This window comes from Berghia stephanieae, chromosome 2 (assembly GCF_034508935.2).
Source record: "Berghia stephanieae isolate SIO BIC M18660-M18661 chromosome 2, UCSD_Bste_1.3, whole genome shotgun sequence".
In the NCBI taxonomy this organism is placed as follows: domain Eukaryota; kingdom Metazoa; phylum Mollusca; class Gastropoda; order Nudibranchia; family Aeolidiidae; genus Berghia; species Berghia stephanieae.
In genome coordinates, this window is record NC_088361.1 from 113,340,403 (window position 1) to 113,357,845 (window position 17,443).

At 33.7% G+C, this 17,443-nt stretch overlaps 1 protein-coding gene across 1 annotated transcript in view; it reads left to right on the forward strand.

Annotated features, from left to right (window-relative positions):
- LOC144964100 (aquaporin-7-like) overlaps positions 1-17,443 on the forward strand; it is a 30,662-nt gene that overhangs the window by 3,812 nt on the left and 9,407 nt on the right. Inside the window, exons 2-7 of the mRNA XM_078898039.1 lie at positions 33-131; positions 649-775; positions 2,015-2,152; positions 4,289-4,395; positions 11,624-11,643; positions 12,078-12,245. Of these exons, the coding sequence (XP_078754165.1) occupies positions 66-131; positions 649-775; positions 2,015-2,152; positions 4,289-4,395; positions 11,624-11,643; positions 12,078-12,245 (626 nt within the window). The 5' untranslated portion in view covers positions 33-65. The remainder of the gene's footprint in view (positions 1-32; positions 132-648; positions 776-2,014; positions 2,153-4,288; positions 4,396-11,623; positions 11,644-12,077; positions 12,246-17,443) is intronic.

Sequence of the window (17,443 nt, forward strand, 5' to 3'; positions counted from 1 at the left end):
AAACTGATTTTTACAAATTATGATAATTTCAGGCAAAGAAATATTAGAACAAGAGAGAGTAAGCCATGGTTGATATACCCGAATCAGTGAGAGAGGGCATTGCGGAATGTTTTGGCACATTCGTGTTGATGGTGAGTCCACTTAATACATTGGGGTTGTCGTGGGATGGTAAAATGCATATTGATATTTTCCCCTTGTGACAGTCACACACACACACACACACACACACACACACACACACACACGTATATATATATATATATATATATATATATATATATATATATATATATATATGAGTGTTGGTGGGTACTTGTAGGTACGAGAGTGCTCGATAATTTAGGCTAGAGCATAATATAAAAATAAATAAATTCACTCACGTAATTTTAGTCGAAACAATCGTTTCCATGTCCTCCATTTCATCAGTCCTGATGAAATGGAGGACATGAAAACGATTGTTTCGGCTAAAGATACGTGAGTGAATTTTTATATATATATATATATATATATATATATATATATATATATATATATATATATATATATATATTAAAATCAACTCACGTATTTTTAGCCGAAACAATCGTTTCCATGTCCTCAATTTCATCAAGACTGATCAACTTGTTTTCAATTTGATAAAATTCTCAGGTATTGGGCCAAGGATCAGTTGCCCAGTTTGTGCTAAGTAATGGAACAACAGGATCTAGTGACCAAATACGCTGGGCCTGGGGTCTGGGTGTCATGTTTGGTGTGTATACAGCTGGGGGCATCACAGGTATGCTGGGCTTGAATCATAAATAATCATGTTATGATAATATTTGTAATGATGATGATATCGATTATTCTCACCATTTTTTTTATGAACAGTTTTTCATTATGATAGTATTAATGATAATGATAACGATGATGATAAACAACATCAATAATGTTGAATAATAATGATAATAATAATAATAATAATAATAATAATAATAATAATAATAATAATAATGATAATAATGATAATAATATAATACGTAACAACAATAATAATGATGATTATGATAATAATGATAATAATAATAATAATAATAATAATAATAATAATAATAATAATAATAATAATAATAATAATAATAATTATAATAATTATAATGATAATAATAATAAAAGTAATGATAATAATAATAATAATAATGATAATAATAATAATAATAATAATAATAATAATAATAATAATAATAATATAATAATAATAATAATAATAATAATAATAATAATATATAATAATAATAATAATAATAATGTAGGGCATGATGGGGACTGTCAAACAAAGAAAAATAATATTCTGGAATATTTAAAAACCACAGGCCTAGTTCAGGCACCGTTGACTTTTACTTGTTGTTGAGGGCTTTAAAGCGCCATTTATTAGGGGGGCAGGGGGGGGGGAGGTGCGAGGAGGAAGTCGATCTTGTTGACGGAGTTCAAACTTTGGTTTTCAAAGATTGACGAACAATTCTTTCGGCTGAGTATCCATTCGCTGTTAAGTTGTCCTGTTTTGGCAAAATGCCATTGATCTGCACGAGGACTTAATTGAAAAGTAGCTAAAGAGTGACTCCCTATCATTTGTGAGATTTAAGTGGATGTAATGAAAATGAGCTGTGGCAAGAGTCCTTTTTATTTTCGAACGTCCCTCGTAATAATGATAATGATTATACAGTGTAATAAATATCATCGTCATCATTATCATCTCCATAACCATAAAGGTGATGACGATGAAGATGATGATCATGATGATAATAATGACAACACATAGATCATCATCAAATTATAGTAACTTAATTGATATAACAGATTACACGGTTAATAATAAATTATGATTTCCCGGTACATTTAAACTCTAAAAATCATTTACCGTGGTAAACCATCAATCCATCTCAGATAATATTGGAAATTTTGTGCCCCCCCCCCCCCCCCCACCTCCTCCTCCGTCTCCATTGGAATCATGTAACTCATGTATTGTGCTACTTAACAGGTGCCCATATCAACCCAGCCGTGACTCTATCAATGTGTGTGGTCAAGAAATGTCCGTGGAGAAAACTGCTACCCTATTGGATTGGCCAGTTCCTGGGAGCTTTTATTGCGGCGTTTGTTGTCTACATCGTATATTACGGTCGGTACCAAAAAGGCTTATTATTTTTTTTACTTATCCGAACCAGCGACCATCTGAGCTCTCGCCCTTCGGTCTTGTGCCATGACGTAGAAGTTAGACGTCTTTTGTAGTTGTTCCATGTCATTATACAGTGTATTACTGATGCTTGGATTTGGTGGGAGGAATGAATGTGCATCTCAGGTCTTCAAGAGGTTGACATTCAAGCAAGTGGTGTGTTTCTGTTTCATTGGGGTGTTGACATAGTAGGGGGCAGGAAGGGGATGTGTCTTTTGTAATTTTGCTTAAATGGCTTAAATGTTGAGCGGTATGTGTTGTGTTCTTAGTTGAAAGGTGATGCTTTGCTGGTGTCTTCTGAGCTTATTTGGACTTTGGGTATAATAATGTCCATTAAAGGACATATTGAGAGACTGCATTGTAGTTTACGCTGGTTGCATCAAGTTAAAACAACTTTTCTGAAGGCAACTACTATTCTAACATCTATGATGGACCGACAAAAATAGCACTAAAATAATGCCAGTACCAAAAGGACGCATAATTTTAGAATGGTCTTATTCTCCAAGATGATTTAAACATGCAATTTTTCTGGTGGTTATTAATTCTCTACACTACACAATCAATGTTTTAAAATAGTTTTGATTTTAATAAAAACCTAAGTAAAAGCCCGAAATGTCAATATCTATAGTGGGCTGGGCACTAAGTGCTTGAATAGCAGCGATATGGTGTATCTGAGGTATTTGTTTGCTGATTTCTCTGTTGGAGAGCTATTATTGTCCCACAAAGTTTCCATAGGTTTAATATAATATAATAATATAATAATAATAATAATAATAATAATAATAATAATAATAATAATAATAATAATAATAATAATAATAATAATAATAATAATAATATAATAATAATAATAATAATAATAATAATAATAATAATATTATTATTATTATTATTATTATTATTATATTATATATTATTATATCATTATAATAATAATAATAATAATAATAATAATAATAATAATAATAATAATAAACAATAATAATAATGATAATAATGATAATAATAATAATGATAAATAATAATAATAATAATAATAATAATATATTAATATTATTATTATTATTATTATTATTATTATTATTATTATTATTATTATATAATAATAATAATAATAATAATAATAATATTATTATTATTATTATATTATTATTATTATTTTATTATTATTATTATTATTATTATTATTATTATTATTATTATTATAAATAATAATAATAATAACAATATAATAATATAATAAAAATAATAATAATAATAATAATAATAATAATAATAATAATAATAATAATAATAATAATAATGCTGAAAACTCATATAGCGCTATAACTCCGAGACACCAGACTTTAAGCGCTTATGTTTAGATCTATTTATTCAGTCAAACCACTCAATGCTTACTGTGATGCAGCCTTTGCTTGTTTAAGACTTACATTTTTAAAAGTCTGGATTCTGGATCGTATGAGAGGAAAAGTAGTGTTTGTTTGGGTTTTTTTTTTCTTTTAATGAATTTGAAAATCTTTAAGCCAATGTAATTAATAAAGCACGTAGACTTTTATCTACAATTACAGCCCTACAAAGAAACGTCCTTAGTATTTCTAAAAACATTGGTCGACACTCTTAAAATTTGGAAATCATACGGAAAAGTTTATTTTATGGTTTAAAATAAAGAGTTTTGAGGTTTCTCTACTAGATGACGTTAATATTCCCGAAATTTTAATAAAAAATCCCCCATTATTCCCATCAATGGTAAAAAAAAATAATTGACATAAAAATGATTGTGTGATCAAACATAGTTCATGTTAGAACGTTTATACGTATTGATTGTCATCCATTATGGTTTTATACGACAATAATATTATAGAATGGAAATGACGTCACTTGGCTCTTTGTCATTTGACCACTGGTTGGGTAATTAGTTTTCACTAAATTTTCTCTAACATACTATTATTACCTTCTTTTGTGTGTTGCCACGATTAATCTGACGGGCAGAATTGGTGAGTATTTAGCTAAAACACATACCATCAATAAGATTTATTTCTTATTTATTTAAAAGGCATACTTTATCAATTCATGATTCTCCAGATGCCATCCACTCGTTCGAGAACGGCAACCTAACTTTGAATACAGCTGGTATTTTTGCCACCTACCCACAGAGTTATCTTTCTGTCTGGAACGGATTGGCCGATCAGGTGAATATATATACTATATATATATTATATATATATATATATATATATATATATATATATATATATATATATATATATTGAATTGTGTTTGATACAAATATGGTACGAAAAGTGCTAGACATGCAGTAATGGAGCGAATTATTATTATTTAAAATATTTACCACAATGTTTGAGACAGTCTACATTAATGTTTCAGGCTTAATTTAGAAACACTAACAAAAAAACATCCACAAAACTCAGCGAACATATTTGGAAATTAAAAGACAACAAAATAGACCACAACATTTCATGAAAAATTTTATCTAAAGCAACAGGATACACAACAACATCAAAACAATGTAGCTTATGCCTGGAAGAAAAATATACTATAATCAAACAACCTCATGAAGCCACACTCAACATGAAAAGTGAGATCTACGGAAGGTGTCCCCATCGGCGTAAATTCTTGTTAAGCAACTTTAAACCGGAACCACTTCAAGAAACAACAACAGTCAGCAAAACAACTCAGTCCTGACGATGGCAAATTAAGCCTGAAACATTAATGTAGACTGTCTCAAACATTGTGGTAAATATTTTAAATAATATATATTATATATATATATATATATATATATATATATATATATATATATATATATATATATATTTATATAATATATATATATATATATATATATATATATATATATATATATATAATATATATATATATATATATATTTTTATATATATATATATATATATATATATATATATATATATATATATTATATATATATATATGATTTAAAATATTTACCACAATGTTTGGGGCAGTCTACATCGATGTTTCAGGCTTAATTTGCCATCTTCAGGACTGAGTTGTTTTGTTGACTGTTGTTGTTTCTTGAAGTGGTTCCGGTTTGAAGTTAATTAAGAGGAATTTGCGCCGATGGGGACACTTTCCGTAGATCTCATTTTCATGTTGAGTGTGGCTTCATGAGGTTGTTTGATTATGGTATATTTTTCTTCCAGGCATAAGCTACATTGTTTTGATGTTGGTGTGTATCTGTTGCTTTAGATAAAATTTTCCATGAAATGTTGTGGTCTATTTTGTTGTCTTTTAATTTCCAAATATGTTCGCTGAGTTTTGTGGATGTTTTTTTGTTAGTGTTTCTAAATGTGAGGTGTGGAGGTTGTATCTTGTTTTGAAATTATTTTCTGTTAGTCCTACATATTTTTCTTGCTTGTTTGTTTTAGTTTCTGTGACTGTGGCTTGGTAAATTAAACTTGATTCTAAGCATTGTTTGTTTAGCGGGCAATGTTCTTTATTTCTGCAGTTGCATTTTCTAGTGGGTGGGTTTTGCTCTTGTCGGTGGTTTATTAATATTTTTTGTTGTGGCTTGAAATTATTTGTTCTATGTTGCGCATACACGAGTAACTTATTTTATGGTATTCCTGTTGATAATTTTATGTAGCTTGTGGTTTTTTGGAAAGTGTGTATCAATTAGTTTCAGGAACTGCTGTCCTATGTTTGTGCTGACGTTTATGTCGAAAGGTGGGTTGAACAAGTTATGTGTCGTTTTCTTGTTTTATGTTCTTCACTTGTGTGTTGGGGTTTACATGAGAGGGAGGCGTCTGTGTATACAAATGGTGTGTTGTATCCACTTTTTGTGAGTGCTTCTTTGTAGGGGGTGGCTGCGACGTTGAATATCTCTCTGTTTTCCGAAAGTTTGCTCACCCTCAGTGCAATGTTTTTTGGTATGTTTTCAATGACGGGACGGGGGTGGTTGCTGTTTTATTAATGTAGCTAATGGTGTTGTTTGGTTTTCTGAACGGTTGGAATGAATTGGATTTTATGTCGAATGTGATGTCGAGGAAGTCAACTGTTTTTTTGTTTGCTTCTATCGTGATTTTTAAATTGTTGTTTTGGAATATTTTACAGATTTGTTTTTTGATGTTTTCGTTCGCTCTTGGTCGTCTGTTGGTTATAGCGAGTCCGTCATCTCTATAGAGGCCGATGTATGTGTGTGTATGTTGTAGTTGTGACAGGATGTAGAGTCCGACCAGTTCGCATGTTTCAGCACCGTCGAACGAACCCATTGTTACGTCGAAATCATTGTGTCGCTTTGTCCACGGTGTGTTGTCGTAGTATAGTGTGCTGTGCTTGGTGTGTTTGATGATGTGTTTTTCCTCTTCTGTGATGTTGGTGTATTTTGCTGCGAATTCCAATGCTTTGTTTAGTAAGTCTGGAGTGATGGAGGGGTAAAAATCGCAAATGTCGAAAGAGATGAAGGTGCAGTTTTCTTTGTTTTGGATATTTTTGAACCATTCAATGACTTCATCGGTGTTTTTCCACTGGTTGAATTTAGTTGCTTCTTTGACGTTTTTATTTATTTTTTCTAATATCTTTTTGCTGATTTTTCCAATTTCAGATTTGTATGGATTTATTAGTCTACATTTTGGATTATTTTTGAAGTCAGGCTTGTGATCTTTTAATGTGATGAACGCTTCTCTTCTTGGTGCTATATCGATTCGATCGCTAAGGTCAAGTCTGTTCGCTATATTCTTATCTTCTTTTGTGATCTCTTCGGTTCTATGTGTTCTGTCTTTCTTATAGTCTTTGTTGATTTGTTTGTGTGTCATTTTATCATATTCCTCAGGTGTCATTTTATAATAGTTGTTGGATTTGTCGGCTGGTATCAGAAGTTGTTTTTCTTTGTTTATTTTCTTCACATCGTTAGTCAGTTGGTTTTGGAAGTTGTTATTTTTGTTTTTGAACTGCACACTTTGAATGAGATCTAAAAGTCCGTCTTCTAATTTTTTTAATTCAGGTATTGGGGGGGTGAATTTGTAGAGTTGAAGCCGTACGTTTTTTTTGTGGGTGGTTTCTAAATGTGGGTTCAGAAAAAAGAATGTTCTCCATCGTAGATTCTTGACAAATGTTTCTGTTCTTGCTATTAGTGATTTAATGTAAGATTTTCTGTTGCGGGTAGGGATATTCTTTGTAGAATATGGGAAAGTAGTAGGTCTAAGTTGTGGCGTAGTATCCATTTTGTGTCTAAGAGTGCTCAACGGTGCGGAGCTGTGTATTGAATCGTGTTTGATACAAATATGGTACGAAAAGTGCTCGACATGTAGTAATGGAGCGAATTATTATTTAAAATATTTACCACAATGTTTGGGGCAGTCTACATCGATGTTTCAGCTTAATTTGCCATCTTCAGGACTGAGTTGTTTTGTTGACTGTTGTTGTTTTTTGAAGTGGTTCCGGTTTGAAGTTAATTAAGAGGAATTTGCGCCGATGGGACACTTTCCGTAGATCTCATTTTTCATGTTGAGTGTGGGCTTCATGAGGTTGTTTGATTATGGTATATTTTTCTTCAGGCATAAGCTACATTGTTTTGATGTTGGTGTGTATCCTGTTGCTTTAGATAAATTTTCCATGAAATGTTGTGGTCTATTTTGTTGTCTTTAATTTCCAAATATGTTCGCTGAGTTTTTGGATGTTTTTTTGTTAGTGTTTCTAAATGTTGAGGTGTGGAGGTTGTATCTTGTTTTGAAATTATTTTCTGTTAGTCCTACATATTTTTCTTGCTTGTTTGTTTTAGTTTCTGTGACTGTGGCTTGGTAAATTAAACTTGATTCTAAGCATTGTTGTTTAGCGGGCAATGTTCTTTATTTCTGCAGTTGCATTTTCTAGGGGGTGGGTTTTGCTCTTGTCGGTGGTTTATTAATATTTTTTTGTTGTGGCTTGAAATTATTTGTTCTATGTTGCGCATACACGAGTAACTTATTTTTATGGTATTCCTGTTGATAATTTTATGTAGCTTGTGGTTTTTTGGAAAAGTGTGTATCAATTAGTTTCAGGAACTGCTGTCCTATGTTTGTGCTGACGTTTATGTCGAAAGGTGGGTTGAACCAAGTTATGTGTCGTTTTCTCTGTTTTATGTTCTTCACTTTGTTTTGGGGGTTTACATGAGAGGGAGGCGTCTGTGTATACAAATGTGTGTTGTATCCACTTTTTGTGAGTGCTTCTTTGTAGGGGTGGCTGCGACGTTGAATATCTCTCTGTTTTCCGAAAGTTTGCTCACCCTCAGTGCAATGTTTTTTGGTATGTTTTCAATGACGGGACGGGGGTGGTTGCTGTTTTTATTAATGAGCTAATGGTGTTTGTTTGGTTTTCTGAACGGTTGGAATGAATTGGATTTATGTCGAATGTGATGTCGAGGAAGTCAACTGTTTTTTTGTTTGCTTCTATCGTGATTTTTAAATTGTTGTTTTGGAATATTTTACAGATTTGTTTTTGATGTTTTCGTTCGCTCTTGGTCGTCTGTTGGTTATAGCGAGTCCGTCATCTCTATAGAGGCCGATGTATGTGTGTGTATGTTGTAGTTGTGACAGGATGTAGAGTCGACCAGTTCGCATGTTTCAGCACCGTCGAACGAACCCATTTTGTTACGTCGAAATCATTGTGTCGCTTTGTCCACGGTGTGTTGTCGTAGTATAGTGTGCTGTGCTTGTGTGTTTGATGATGTGTTTTTCCTCTTCTGTGATGTTGGTGTATTTTGCTGCGAATTCCAATGCTTTGTTTAGTAAGTCTGGAGTGATGGAGGGTAAAAATCGCAAATGTCGAAAGAGATGAAGGTGCAGTTTTCTTTGTTTTGGATATTTTTTAACCATTCTTAGCGATCGAATCGATATAGCACCAAGAAGAGAAGCTTCATCACTTTAAAAAGGGATCACAAGCCTGAGACTCAAAAAAAAACCAAAATTAGACTAATAAATCCATACAAATCTGAAATTGGAAAAATCAGCAAAAAGATTTTAAAAAATAAATCAAAACGTAAAAAGAAGCAACTAAATTCAACCAGTGAAAAACACCGTTTAGTCATTGAAGGTTCAAAAAAAATCCAAAACAAAAAAAACGCACTTCATCTTTTTCCCGACATTGAAAATAAACCCCTCACATCACTCCATACTTACTAAACAAAGCATTGAATTCGCAGCAAAATACACCAACATCACAGAAAGGAAAAACCCATCATCAAACACACCAAGCACACACTATACTACGACACACACCGTGACAAAGCGACACAATGATTTCGACGTAACAATGGGCCCGTTCAAACGGTGCTGAAACATGCAAACTGTCGACTCAACATCCTGTCAAAAAAACAACTACACATACACACACATACATCGGCCTCTATAAAGATGCCGGACTCGCTATAACCAACAGACGACCAAGAGCGAACAAAAACAATCAAAAAAACAATCTGTAAAATATTCCAAAACAACAATTTAAAAATCACGAAAACAAACAAAAAAACTGATTCCTCGCACACATTCGACAAAAATCCAATTCATTCCAACCTTCAGAAAACCAAACAACACCATTACTACATTAAAAAAACAGCAACCACCCCCCCCCGTCTTGAAACATACCAAAAAACATTGCACTGGGGGAGCAAACTTTCGGAAAACAGAGAGAATTCAACGTCGCAGCCACCCCCTCAAAGAACACTCACAAAAAGTGGATACAACACACCTTTTTATACACAACCCTCCCCTCAGTAAACCCCAACACACAATAAAACATAAAACAAGAAAACACACATAACTTTTCAACCCACCTTTCACATAAACGTCAGCACAAACAAAGGACAGCAGTTCCTGAAACAATTATACCCTTTCCCAAAAAACCACAAGCTACATAAAATTACAACAGGAATCCAAAAAAAATAAGTTACTCTTTTATGCGCAACATAGAACAAATAATTTCAAGCCACAACAAAAAAATATTAAAAACCACCGACAAGAGCAAACCCCCCCTAAAAATGCAACTGCAAAATAAAGAACATTCCCGCTAAACAAACAATGCTAATCAAGTTTAATTTACCAAGCCACAGTCACAAAACTAAAACAACAACAAAAAAATAGTAGGACTAACAAAATAATTTAAAACAAATACAACCTCCACACCTCAACTTTTAGAAACACTAAAAAAAAACACCCCAAAAACTCAGCGAACATTTTGGAAATTAAAACAACAAAATAGACCACAACATTTCATGAAAATTTTATCAAACAACGGATACACACCAACATCAAAAAATTAAGCATGAAGAAAAAATATCCATAATCAAACACCTCAAAGCCACACCAACATAAAAATTGAGATCCGGAAAGTGTCCCCATCGCGCAAATTCCTCTTAATTAACTTCAAACCGAACCACTTCAAGAAACAACAACACAACAAACAACTCAGTCCTAAAGCAAATAAGCCTAAACATCGATGTAACGCCCCAAACTTGTGGTAAATATTTTAAATAATAATTCGCCCATTACTACTTCGAGCACTTTCGTACCAAATTGTTCAAACACATTCTAATATAAATAGGATATTTAAAAAAAAAATTTTTAATTAATTTTTTTTTTAAAATATTTTTTTAATTTTAAAAATATATTTTTAAAATTTTATCATTTCAATACGTCCCAGTTGTTAATTACATGTCTACCCAATAAAAAAAATTTCTCTAGTAGTAGTCTACACACATGACGAATATTAGCAACCTTCGTTGATGATACTTTGGAGAGAGAGAGAGAAAGAAAGAAGAAAGAGAGAGAGAGAGAGAGAGAGAGAGAGAGAAAAGAAAAAGAAGAGAAAAAAGAAAGAAAGAAAAGGAAGGAAAAGAAGAAAAGAGAGAGAGATAGAGAGAAGAGAGAAAGAGAGAGAGAAAGACAGAGAAAGAAAGAAGGAAGGAAGGAAAGAGAGAAAAGAAAAGGAGAAGAAGAGAGAGAAGAGAGAAAGAGAGAGAAGAGAGAAGAGGGGAGCACAATTACCTATACAAGGTTGTGGCTTTTCATTCATTTACCTTGACGGGGCCGAACTTGCTCATCTCATTTTAAGCTCAAAAACTGGACGTTATACACACACACACCACGCCGAAGCCACAGTAAGCCCCTTTCTTGATTCACAATGAATGTAAAAAAATTAAATAATAGCGCAACTTAAAGAACAAGGACTACAATGATGAAAATAATGAACACTGACAACTAAATCAAGGTTTTTAAAAACACGCCACAGAAATGAAACTATAATAATAATGACGAATACACAGGCGACGATAAATGTTTGTTGAAATATTTGTTATTTAAAACCAAACAATACCGATATTCCGAATACAAATCGATTTGGATTATTCCTTTCGCTTAACATTTCTTTGTTTTAAAAAACTCTTAGAGCTTGAAAGTTGTCTTCGTGTAGACAGAACCCGGGGAAAATCACTCCCGATCCTTTACATACCGAGAAAAAATTTAATTTACACAAGACAATTTGATTATAGCACCAATTAAAAAACTATTATGTAATATATAATATAAAAATATATAATATATATATAATAAATTGTGTTGTGTGTGTGGTTGTGTGTGTGTTTTGATCGACTTAAATGACAATCATCTTGGAAAAAAAACAACAACTTGAAACCTGGAGCTCACGCTTAAAGTCGAACAAAAAAAATTTAAAATAAAATAAAAATATAACTATTTTTAATTTGTTGTTTTTCGAAAAAAAAATTGTCTACGCTCGACAAAGCATGTTTATAGATCGGATCTCAAATTCTTTTTTACGTAGTTTACATTTTCATTCTCCGGATTATTTCAGATCTTTTCCAGGCTCTCCATTTTTGATTCAGCCTCACTGCCCCCGACAATATGGAGCCCCAAGGTTATCTCCTTCGTCTGGATTATATCCTGCCATCGGATTTACATTTGGCCACAATTGTGCTATGCCATCAACCCAGCCAAGATTTCTCTCCGAGACTATTTACTCTGATTGCTGGTTGGGGCACACAAGTCTTCAGGTAGAATGGAAATTCCCGTTGATAATATTCCTCTCCGCTTTAAAACCTCCTCCTCTACTCCCTCCTTTTCTCCTCTCCTCCCGTCCCCTCCTCCTTCTCCTTCTCTCCTCCTCCTCCTTCTTCTTCTTCTCTTCTTCTTCTTCCTTCTTCTTCTTCTCTTCTTCTTCTTCTTTCTTCTTCTTCTTCTTCTTCTTCTTCTTCTTCTTCCTCCCCTCCTCCTCCTTTTCCTCCTCTCATCACATCCTCATCCTCATCATCATTACTAACATCAATCATTGATATCATCATCAACACCACCACCATCGTCGTCATCATGATCATCGTCACACCACCATCATGACATCATGATCATCATCATCATCATCATCGTGATCATCATCATCATCATCATCATCAACATCATTAACAACATCATCATCATTAGCCGCGAATCATCATCATCATCATCGTCGTCCGTCGTCATCGCATTTTCATCATCACTATAAGAAAAATACACCTTTCAAATCTACAGCCACAACGACAACAAATATTTTCTGGATTCCTGTGGTTGGCCCATACATCGTGCAATCTTGGGCGGGATTATTTACATCTCAGTATTCAAATGAGGTCTCTTTCGAAGCGACTGCCTTACCTTTTAAAATCACCACGAAAATACGCTTCACCAGTCTAACGTCACTTCCCTCGTAATGATGCATGTAAATTATAACTGGCTCTAAACTATCGGAACAATGGCGACGCCCTTATGAAATATTTCTCCGACGAACATAAAATCGTATCCAGAGGAAAAAAAACATAAATATGATCATGTTTGACTTTTACACATCTGATCACAAGACATATGAATAATTCAAGACACATGAAGAATAAAAAGGTACAGATTTTCTTTTTAGAACCACATGGCCGCCGTTTTGCTGGCAACGTGACAGCAACTATTGAATCCAATTCTGACATAGAAGTCAAGACTTAAGAGATTGAGGGTTATCTTCCAATACAAATCAACAACAATGGCTGAACAAAACTATAGAAAACTCAAGACTGATTTACAATTATGGACTAAAAATGTTGGGGTTTAAAACCAATTTTTTTCTTGGGTGGGGGGTGATAGGTTTGTATTTTTGTTAATTTTTTTATTTGTTTGATTTTATTATTTGTTTGTTTGTTTGATTTTTTTCGAAATTCAACAATTGAAATTACTGATCTTTTTGGGAAAGATTTGGTATAATTTATTTCCACCATTTCTCTAGGAAGATTAATGAAAACTAACAATTTAGCATCAAAAACAATAGTGGAATCATTACTCAAATCGGTCGACAAGTTTAAATTTTGTCCACACTTATTCAAGACTTTGAAAAATTTATTTAGTTTTTATTTATTTTTTATTTATTTATTTATTTATTATTTATTTATTTATTTATTTATTTATTTATTTATTTATTTGTTTATTTTATTTTATTTATATTTTAATTTTAAAATTATTTTTAAAAAATTTGGGAGGGGGGGTTCTCATTATTTATCCAAGAAAAGCCGGTGAAAGCTTAAGTTTCCCAAACTTTTAAAAAGTACTTATTACTGATGATTTGGCGAATGTACATAAACTCAGCGCGTAGCTTTGAATTTGCAGGGGGCCTGAGAAAAAGGTAATCAAATGTCGAAGAATCTTACATTTTGATGAATGTTATTTTTTTTTTTAATTTATTTATTTATTAATATTTTTTTGGTATATAATGTTTCTGTCTGTTTTGTATTTCACTGTAGTAAAAATGAATAGGATTGGCATGGCCAGTCAGAGAAAAGGCATGAAGTCCTCAGTTTACCATGTCTTTGTGGTGTTATTTCGTCGTGAAACCTAGTATTTAATGAAATGTTATCGATAAAGATTGCTGTGTTCTAATACAGACAATATTATACATTTGATAAACAAACATCGAAATCTATTTTAGGATTTTGCGATTAGCGGAAGAGTAGCGTCCCTTGATTGGACTCACCGCGAGAAGTTATTTGTAAACAAACCAACTGCAAGCCAAGCGATCCAAATACAAAATTTATTATTCATATTTCTGTACAAAAGCATATCATAATCAACGTTATGCATTTTTGTACAGAAATATAAATAATAAATTTTGTATTTGCAGCGCTTGGCTTGTAGTTGGTTTGTTTACAAATAACTTCTCCACCGGTGACGCCCAATCAAGGGACGCTACTCTTCCGCTATCTCATTCCCATTAATCTAATTCAGGCGTATGGCTCCACGAAAGAAATATAGACACGTTTTACTCACAGTTTAATGACACAAAAAGCAATATTATAATATCCAGAATTCCAGTCGTTATGGGGATTGCACTGCAAAAGTCGGCAGTGACCCGGTAGAAAATACTGTCGTGAAATATGGTTTGGGTGAACCAAACGAAAGTGGTGAACATTTATTTGTCAGTTGACTGGTGTCGACGCGAAAAATTCACAACAACAGCCATGTGGTTCAAAACATCATTTAAAAAAAAATACAAACCCCAAAAACTTATGGACAACATCCTCAAGAAACATACAGAAATCAATTAGACATTATCCAACACGTTAACACCTTACTTACCACCTATAGGAAAATCGCACATTCGTTACTGCAGCCAACATTTTGCTTATTCTGATTTCTTTTGTACATCATAATTTGAACAAAAATGTTTTGCTATGGTTACATTTATTAACACTGTGTTGAAGAGCTCGATAAGCAGAAAGACATTTGGTATAGCAAGAACTAACAGCTTTTGGTATTTGAATGAAATAAATCTATTTTTGTATAGTTAGGGTGAAGTTTAGGGAAAAACCGGAAAATGCCCGGTAAGGAGAGAGTTAAGAATTTTTGGAAGACGGAAGAACACACCATCTGCTGACAAAGTCGTTACCATCGCCCGTATTTAGCAGAGGAATTAAGGGACAAAAAATAGCTCAATTGTGAAAACGAATGATAAAGCATGAAACTTTCAGGGATTGTAAAGCACGCAGGCTACAAAAGTGATAGAGAACACTTCCAGCGATTCGTGAGCCAAGAAATTAAGTAAATAAAAGTTGATATTTTTAATCGGCAACAATATTTATCATGGCGTCCGATGTGTGAATGCGACATATCATTGTGACAAACACGAAGCGGCGCGAAGGTAGAAGCCGGGTGGAGGGGTGCGGTCGGTGGAAATTACCCAGTCGGCTGACAGTTTCCAAAAAGTTATTTTTAGAATGGGCCAATATTGGGGCTGGCGGTGGTGTTTAAAGGGAAACATAAAACGTAAACCGGTGTTGACTAATTTTATAACTCTTTGTTAGCATGGATTGGTAATGATATAATCATATTACTATACACAGTTACATAGAATTATTTCATTGATTGAAATGTAATGGTGGGGATGTTCTCTCTCTCTCTCTCTCTCTCTCTCTCTCTCTCCTCTCTCTCTCTCTCTCTCTCTCTCTTCTCTCTCTCTCTCTCTCTCTCTCTCTCTCTGGAAATGGAAGATAAGATACTTGCTACAGCAACTTTGATAAAAGATATTACAATGATCAGCTACATCGATGGTGGTGATTTAGTAGCGAAAGAGGCACACTACCATAAACTCTGCCACATCAAATACACGAATAAGGGTAGAAAATCGAAGACTAATCATATGAAGGGAAAACATTCAGCTCCTGATGAAAGTTTCGCTTTCGCATGAGTCGTGTCTTATGTAGAGGAGAACCATAATGCAACCCACCAGTTGTCAAAACTTATTAAGAAGTTTAAACGTGAATGCACCAATAGAGGCTGTGGAAATAACTATGCACACCTCACCCGGTTCAAAGAGCGGCTTATGAGAGTCTTTCCAAGCATAGAATTCTATTCTTCTGGACGAAATACATATGAAGAACACGATAGCAAAGTTGCTGCGTTATTAGTAAAGAATCAAAAGGAACAAGCAGATGATAATGCAATGTCTTTGTAGCGTGCAGCAAAAACTATCCGACAAGACATCATTCGCAAATGCCCGCAAACACCAACACAATGGGACATCGGGATTGGAAGTCAAGAAGACGCACTGCCTAACTCCCTGTTGACATTAATCAAAATGATTTTGGTTGGATCGTCTCCTTCAGAAAAGTCAGATTCCAGGCATCAAGAAAGCCTATCTATATCACAGCTTATTGTGTCAAATACCAAAAATAAAAATAAAACCGGGCCGACTTTTCAAAAAAAGACAATCGCAGATCAAAGAGACGCCATTACCGTTGTATGTAAGTCTTTTTTTTATACACACATACAAGATCAAAGAAGATAATTGAACATTATTTTCGCTAGGGTTGTGTTCCTCATATAAACGTATGTTGTCATTGTCATCGGATATCGCATCAGCAGCTGAAAATAGATTCGAAGAGGAAGGCATTCTTTGCCCAATCAATCTGAAGAAAGAACTTTTTACTGTTGCTGCTGTTGATAACATTGATTATAACCCAAGCTCAACAACTCACAAAAACTCTGGCCACGGAACAAGTATCTCCATGTTTCAGCAACCTACAAATGATGAGTCCGGTGTTGATCGAGAAAAGTTGAATATGAATACTTCTGACGTCATTCACACAGAGAGCAATATTTTGTGGGATTTTCTAAAGGTCGCCCAAGAAATTGCATTTGGAGTTAAACCAAATATATCTGCAACAAACACTGCTCCATCGAACATTATTTCAAACATGACAAATGACCCTTATATGACAGAAGAAACGGACTGGCTACAACATGTTTCATCAAATTACTTGGAACAGGATGTAAAAACATGGGCTGGATTTCATTCTGAACGCTGTTTGTCTCATAATATGCCGAAATTCATCAATACAATGCTTCCGTTGTTGGAAGAACAAGCAAACAAAGGAAACTAAACGTCATTACGGATCATCACGTCACCCAGCTCAGGGCCTTTACTATCACTATGTACGACAAAGCATTAGATTGCACAGGCGTTAATGCAGCAAGAAAATATTCATTTTGCCAAAAAGGTCGTGCAATAGAGAGACTTCCTCCCCACAAGAAGTGCATTACAGCAACACATTAAACGGGCGGCATATCAAGCTGGCTATCTTTTGAGCTCTGCAACAGAAAAAAATCCTGTGCTACCATCACCTCTGGAATGGGGCTGGAAAATGGACGGAGGAAAGCTCTTACCATACTGGTCATCACAGCCGGAAGT